At 43.1% G+C, this 8,196-nt stretch overlaps 1 protein-coding gene across 1 annotated transcript in view; it reads left to right on the plus strand.

Moving 5' to 3' along the window:
• Positions 1-2,775, plus strand: part of ENTPD3 (ectonucleoside triphosphate diphosphohydrolase 3) — a 38,698-nt gene extending 35,923 nt beyond the window's left edge. Inside the window, exon 11 of the mRNA XM_086720512.1 lies at positions 1,473-2,775. Coding sequence (XP_086576638.1) covers positions 1,473-1,709 — 237 coding nt within the window. The 3' untranslated portion in view covers positions 1,710-2,775. The remainder of the gene's footprint in view (positions 1-1,472) is intronic.
• The last annotated feature ends 5,421 nt before the right edge of the window (positions 2,776-8,196 follow it).

The following is an 8,196-nucleotide window of genomic DNA, read 5'->3' on the forward strand; positions in this document are numbered from 1 at the left end:
AATACCCAGCATGAGGCCTGTGATTGTCTACTTTTACATAAAGAAAATTGAGTCATCCCGCAAAAGATGAGGCTGTCTGGAGACACAGGGACTGTTGATGGCATGCACTCTCTAAGCTTTGCTTGTAATGAATCTAATTAGCAGGAAAGTACATTGAGAGAACGGAAAGTGACTTCCTCATGAACACCAGTTTGGATGGATACAGAATCCCAGCTTTCAAGTCCCTTTCCTTTATTCATAAAGAAGTTTATATATAGTTAAATTAGCATTCAAATGTAAAGGCATAAAAAAGACTTAAAGATTTGCCACACAAAGACATCCAAAATATTTGTGGAGGAAATAAATACGAAGAGAAATAAATCCAGGAGGATGTTATAAAAATATAGGCAGTCAGAATAAGTGATATGGTGCCTTGAAGTTTGTTTTAAAAAAAGAAAACTTACATCAAAGAAAAGTAAAAGAGAAGAAACCATCCATAACAACCCAAAATTCAAGTATAGCTAATATCCAGTGTGAAGGGAGCAGGGTAAGGGGTCATAACATGCCCATCTTGTAAAGGAGGCCTTTATATATGTAACATTTTTAAGGCAAGAATGGAAAAAATAAATATAGGAAAATAGCACTGATTGAAAATTTAAAACTAAGACATTAGACGGAAGCCCAAATATATCAATAACCAAAATAATTATAAATGGACTAAACCTACCGGTTAAAAGACAGATATTGTCAGATCAGATTTTTAAAAATCAAGCATATGTCGTTTGTAAGAAAAGCCCTTAGGCGTTAAGCATAAGGACATGGAAAGATTAAAAGTTAAAAAGTTTTCTTTAACTATCAGGCAAACACTACCCCAAGAAAAGGGGTGGAACTGACTGTTTCAAATTTCAGTGGAGCTCTGTAATACCTGACCAAATAGTCTTTAAGAGGATCATTCAAGATACAGAGGATTCCAACATAATGATACAGAGTCCATTCTGAAGACTGTAAATTCTAGACTTTTTTTGTATCTAATAAAACAGCCTGAAGACATGGAAATGAAAACTGATGGAACTAATGTAAGAAATGGCCAGAGTCTGTGCTGCGTGTTTAAACTGACCCCCTGGGCTTAGAAACTGGTTCTAGATTTATGTAAGCTGCTCATCACCCTCTTTCTTTAGCCACAGACACTTGTGGACCCAACAGTAGAAACACTCTTGCTGTTATTAACTGTGCCCACATTCCACTTGGCTGTGACGAGGCTGGGAGGATTCTGACGGCTTTTCTCCACGGTGCAGAGAGGGTAGGGCCCTGAGCCTCTGTGGTCTCAGTGACCTGCGTTCTAGCCCAGTCTCTGCAGTGTCTGAACTTGGGCAAGTCCCTTGACCCTAGGCCACAGCTTCTGGTGGGTGGTTCACGAGGATGACAGTGGTGTATGTGTGTAACTTCTGCCTCGAGCCCCGTCCTGAGAACGAAGCCATCTTTCTATCATACAGGTGGGGAACAGCAGCATAGCCTGGTCTTTGGGCTACATGCTTAGCCTGACCAACCAGATCCCAGCCGAAAGCCCCCTGATCCGCCTGCCCATGGACCCACCTGCCTTTGTGGGCACCCTCGCCTTCTTCACGGCAGTGGCCTTGCTGTGTCTGGCGTTCCTCGTGTACCTGTGCGCTTTATCCGGGAAGCAGAGGCGCTCCCAGCATGCCTTCGACCACACAGTGGATTCTGAGTGAGCCTCTTGAAGCAGCTCCTGGAGCCTGAGGGCTGCCCGGAACCAGCCTGGGTAGCAACAGACAACGCGGGCGAAATGTCCATCTTTGGGAAATGCGACTAAAGCCAAATACCTAGGTTACGTGCCTCTCCGATAACTAATTTATGCCAAAGCACCTCTTGGGGAGTCTCTCAACTGTTTATTCCTCCAGAGACCCTACCACGCACTTGTTGACCTACTGGGGAACAGAGGAGAGACAGGCCATCAAAGTCAGGCTCTTTATTCCAAGTGCCCTAGAGGAACAGTGAATTGAGACTATGACAGTTTAATGTTGAAGAATTGACCTCGGGGCTCAGTTTGCATTTCTCCTTCCACAGAAACGCCATATTCCTCCCGGCAAGTTTGGAAGCTGGCAGGCACCCATGAAGCATTTGACACAGATATGTCGCTTTATGGTTTCCTCCCGTTGATTCTTAACCAAAATTTAGCAATCCCATAAGCATTAAGCTCCCTCAGTCTACTAGCATAATAGCATCTGGGGGAGAAGACTCCATTCCCCCGAGGACAGTGGCCATGGCCAGGCCCTGTCATTCAGGCGGAACCCAAAGGACAGAGACGCACAGCAAGTCTCCCAGGATACTGCAGTGGGAGTCCCATTCAGGGCTCCGGTTGGTAGACTGCAGCCTGTGTGTGTCTTCATTCTCACCTCCCCTTCACGTTGCTGTGTCCTCCTATAAAACATTTACTCCTAGCAAGGCTACCATGTTCCAGATCTTTTTGCCTTTGCTAGGCTTTCGCTTCGGGCTGTTTTCTCATTGGGTCATGGTGTATATGCTACAATATGCCATTCCGGCACGGGTACTTGCCACTGTCCCAAGATCCCCTTGCTTACCGCCTTCCTAGATGGCAGGCCTCTGTGCGATAGCATCATCCTTCTTCACTTTGGGGAAAGAAGAGGAGACTGCAGGGACATCTCCTTCTGATAGAGGATGAGAAAGAATCCAGCAAGTGGCTACAAACTGAAAATCAACGTTATTCCAGATTGTTGTTTGTTAGCTGCATGTGGAATAAAGGACTCTTTATTGGCAGCCTGTGTGTGACCTTGCAAACAGTATTTTGTTTTCTCCTAAGGACCCAAGGTGGCATTTATGAGAGGAAGTTCTTAAAATGAGGAAAATTTTCTTAAGAATAGACTTTCCTGAGCTAAGAAAATTATGCATTAATGTCACCTTCATTCGCGAGAAGTCAAAGTGCTTCCCTTTGATAAAAGCCGTTGGCTCCTTGAGATATTTGAGTCACACATTTCTGTACCTTATTTGACACTCAAAAGTGGGGATGTTAGAACCTGTCACTCAGTTCTTGACGCCTACCCAGAATGGCTGCTCCCTTCCTAAAGTGCACCTTTGCCTGTGCCCCACCTTTGCCCCACCTGGCCTGTGGTTCATCTCCCCAACTGTCCAAATAATGCATATTTCTCAAGCCCTAATTCTAGCTCTGCTTCTTCCACAAAGCTTTCTCTACACACACACACACACACACACACACACACACACACACACACACGTGATCTATCTCCTGGATCACCTTTTAAAAACTAGTTAGGTAAATGTTTATATTCTTGATCTTGTGTGTGCACATGGCTTATTTCTAAAATAGACAGTAGGCTACGGAACGGCAAATCCCACCCTTTATCACTCACTCCTTCATTCAACAGACATCCAAAAAACACTTACGATGGGCCTAACACCTTGCCAGGCGTGAGCTTGAATTTAGATACGTGCCAAGGATGTACTATACTCAACATATTTGTTGATTGATGTCATTTCCATAAACGACTGAAGGGTGGACAATAAAGTTTAGAGATATCAGATGAAAATAGCATCCAAATCACCAAGATTTTGCAAGAAAAAAACAGATATGTCTGTGCAGGGAAGAGGGCCAAGGTTTCATGAAAGCAATGTTTCTGGCTTTGGAACACGCTGATGAGGTGTTTTGGGCTTTCTGACATGTATCAAAGAATTCTTACCAGATGGACCATCATGAAATCTGCAGTACAGGTAACAACCTATCTAGTAAGAACTGTGGTAAGCAGAAGCCTAACATGGCCCCCATCACCTTGCCCTCTGGCGGTACTCCAGAGATTACATCGTTACCTGGCAAAGGGATTTGCAGATGTAATCACTAATCAGTTAACCTAAATACGGAGAGATTATCCAGGTAGGCGTTTTCTCCTCACATGAACTCTTTACAGGCAGGGGATTTGCTCCAGAAGTCAGAGAGATTCAAAGCGGGAGGAGGATTTGATGTGCTGTTGCTGACACGAAGACAGAGGAGATCAGGTGTGAGAGAACCCGAGAGCAGCCTCTGGAAACTAACAGCAACCTTGGCTGACAGCCTGCAGGAAAGCAGGGGCCTCAGGCCTACAACTCCAAGTAACTATGTTCCACCGGCAACTGCATAGACTTGGAAGTTTTAGATATTAGATAGATAGTGTTTGAAATTAGATATTTCCCCAGAACTTCCAGTTAAGAGTTCCACCAGATTGACACATCGATTTCAGCCTTTTGAGGGCCCTAAGAGGAGAACCCAGGTGACTTTTGACTTATGGAACCGGGAGGTAATACATAGGTGTGGCTTGAGGCTACTATGTTTATGGAAATTCGTGACACAGCAATAGAAAATTAATACTACAGAACCCAGGCCCCAAGACTCCAACCAAAACAAGTGAAAATTTCAAATGTAATTTAAAAAAAATTTTTTAAAGGTTTATTCATTTCTCAGAGACAGAGCGTGAGCGGGGGAGGGGCAGAGAGCGAGAGGGAGACACAGAATCTGAAACAGGCTCCAGGCCCTGAGCTGTCAGTACGGAGCCCGATGTGGGGCTTGAACTCATGGACCGAGAGATCATGACCTGAGCCGAAGTCGGACGATTAACCAACTGAGCCACCCAGGGGCCCCCAAATGTATTTGAAAGTGATTAGGTATCACAAATTGTATCTACTCTTTAGAATACCCATGTAGGAAAGGCATGGGCTCAGAGGTAAAATAACATCCAACATCACGCAGCTAGTAAGTGTTTTGGGAGGTGGAGACTGAGTTGAGATTCTGGTTGAATCTAAAACCCATTATTTCTGTCACATTTCCCGTTCACAGGGAAAGGCAGCGTCACATGGCAGATAGGAGTCTGACTTTAGAATGTTGTAGTCCAACATACTCATTCACGTACAGACACTTGACTTATGACAGAGGTGTCATGGCAGAGCAGTGAAAAAGATGTGAGACAATTGGATTTCCATATGCAGAAGAAAGGAAATTCGACCCCTTCCTCATACCATTTTCAAAAATTATTTGCAGGCTGGTTAAAGACCCAAGTGTGAAAGGTTGACTTACAAAGGTTTTAGAACAGAAAGGAGGAGAAAAATTTTAAGATCTTGAGTAAGTGAAGGGTTTATTTAGCATTATACAAAATGCATTAACCGTAAGAGGATATGTATACATTTGATCACATTAAAATTAAGAAATTCTGTCCCTCAAAAAACACCATTGTAAAAGTGAAAAGACAAGCCACAGAGTGGAAGGAGTTATTTGCAACATATATAACTGATAAAGGACCAGTTTCCAAATTTCATGGACCATTCCTAAATTTCACTGAGAAAAAGGCAAATGATCCAATTTTCCTGAATGGGCAAAAGGCTTGAAAAGCCATTTTACAAAAGGAGAAATCTAACTGTCCAATAAATATGGAAAGGTGCTCAACCTCATGCACAGATCAGGGCAATGCAAATTAAAACTATGATGAATTGGGGCGCTGGGTGGCTCAGTTAGTTGAGCGTCCAACTCTTGATTTCGGCTCGGGTCATGATCTCAAGGTTTGCGAGATCAATGAGATCAAGCCTGAGTTGGGCTCTGTGCTGACAGGGCAGAACCTGCTTAGGATTCTCTCTCTCTGCCCCTCCCCACCCATTCTCTCTCCCTCTCTCTCTGTCAAAATAAATAAATAAACATTAAAACAAACTACCATGGGGGCGCCTGGGTGGCGCAGTCGGTTAAGCGTCCGACTTCAGCCAGGTCACGATCTCGCGATCCGTGAGTTCGAGCCCCGCGTCAGGCTCTGGGCTGATGGCTCAGAGCCTGGAGCCTGCTTCCGATTCTGTGTCTCCCTCTCTCTCTGCCCCTCCCCCGTTCATGCTCTGTCTCTCTCTGTCCCAAAAATAAACGTTGAAAAAAAAAATTAAAAAAAAAAATAAAACAAACTACCATGAATTAACACAATACACCCATTGTTTGACAAAATTAAAAACTCTGACAACACTAAATGTTGGTGAGTGGGGAACAACTGGAACTCTCAGGCACGGCTGGTGGGGATGTGATTTAATGCAACCATTCTGGTATTGTCTATTAAAGTTGAAAATATGCGTACTGAATGACCCAAAAATTCTAGTGCAAGGTATATACCTTAGACCTACGTGTTCTAATGTACACCAGGCTACATGCCTAGGAATGTTTTTACCAGCGGTCAAGATGCCTATTGCATAAAATGGAAGGGTATATTGTGATGTATCTGTACTAGAAAATACCATAAAGCATGGAAACAGAAGAACTGCAAATATATGCAAATATATGGATGGATCTTGCTAAGATAACTTTGAGGGTAAAAAGCAAGTCACAAAAAAAATACATATATAGTATAATTCCATTTATACAAAGTTCAAAAGCAGACAAAAACAAACACAGAAGGTAACTCTTAAGGAAATCAAGGAAATTATTACTCTTAACTTTGGAAGGGGATAAATGAGTGTCTTAGTCTGCTAGGGCTGCCATAACGAAATACCAGAGACTAGGTAGCTTAAACAATACACATTTATTTTCTCACAGTTCTGGAAGCCAGGAAGCCCAAGACCAAAGTGCCTTCTAATTCAGTTCCTGGTGAGAGCCCACTTTCTGGCTCGTAGACAGCCCATCTTCTTACTGAGGCTACACTTGGCCTTTCCTCTGTGCTTGTGTTGGGGGGAGAAAGACACTGAGCTCTCTGGTATCTTTTAAGGGCACCAATCCCATCACGAGGGCCCCACCCTCATAGCCTCATCTAACCCTAATTACCTCTTAAAGGTATTTTAGGTATTTTAGGCATTAAAGGCATTACCTCTTAGGTAGTAAAGACATTACCTCTTAGGTATTAAAGGCATTACCTCTTAAAGGCATTTTCAAATGCCATCATGGTTGGGGTTAGGGCTTCAATATCTGAATATTGGGGGATACAAACATTTGGCCCATAACAATGGGACTTCTGGGGTGACGGTGATGTTCTATAACTGGCTAGTAGTTACACGTATTACCTGTATTCAACCATTTGTATACATTTATTTACTTATTTATTTACTTAATTTTAGAGAGAGCATGAGCTGGGGAGAGGGGCAGAGGAAGAGAGAGAGGATCGTAAGCAGGCTCCATGCTCAGCACAGAGTCCAACTCAGGGCTCAGTCCCATGACCCTGGGATCATGACCTGAGCCAAAATAAAGAGTCAGACACTCAACCGACTGAGCCACCCAGGTGCCTCATCAGCCGTTTATATACTTTCTATTGTCTTACATGACATTAAAAAAATAAAAATTGTAAATCTAGGTTAACTCAAAGACTTTCTACCTCTATGATCTTCATAAAGCCTTTAAACTTCTTTGAGCCTTGATTCCTTCATATATAAAATAAGGATAATACCTATACCTCATGGGATGGTTATAAGAAAAGAGAAAATTTAGCACATAGCCAGTGCCTGGCACGGAGGATAGCCAATGAATTCAAGGTTAAAAAGTATTTGTTTCGCCCACTTATTCATTCATTCATTCATTCATTCATTCATCATAAATTTTCCAAAAGTCTACTCTGTGCTAAGGGCTGGGCTGCGGCGTGACTGAGGTTATAGAAGCCAGACCAACTTCTTTCCTTTGGAAACACATGAGACCTGAGGCCCTCTGCTGGAGCCACAGAGAAAATCCTTCCAAGACAGTGTTTGCTTTTTCTCTCCCTAACTAAAGATGCTGACAAAAATCACTCATTCAAAAATATTTTTAGTATTATAAAAGAATGTGACGATTGGAGTTCTGAACGTTTGATGATATCAGGAAACTGCTCTGCATTTTTGTTTAGGTGAGATAGTGAATTTGTGGGTATGTCTCAAGAATCCTTCCCATTTAGATACTTGCTGAACTATTTCCAGATGAAATGAATGATATATCTCGTAGATCAGTCAGGGTTTAGGCAGACAAAGAGAACCAGTAGGAGATACACGTCAAGGTACAGTTTTTCCAAGAAATTGGCTTGTGTGATCACGGGGGCTGAAGGTAAGTCTGAAATCCACGGGGCAGGCTGTCAGGAAGAGCGGGCCGGAACCCGAGGGCCTAAGCTAACGCTTCCATCCACAAGTAGTCAGCCATCTGAACACCTGGTGAAAGGTCATTCTAAGCTCAGGACATAGCACGTGCAAAGATTACATGCGGAATTTCTTCTTGCT

Source organism: Puma concolor, chromosome C2 (genome assembly GCF_028749965.1).
Source record: "Puma concolor isolate L17-30 chromosome C2, mPumCon1.1.hap2, whole genome shotgun sequence".
Taxonomy (NCBI): Eukaryota; Metazoa; Chordata; class Mammalia; order Carnivora; family Felidae; genus Puma; species Puma concolor.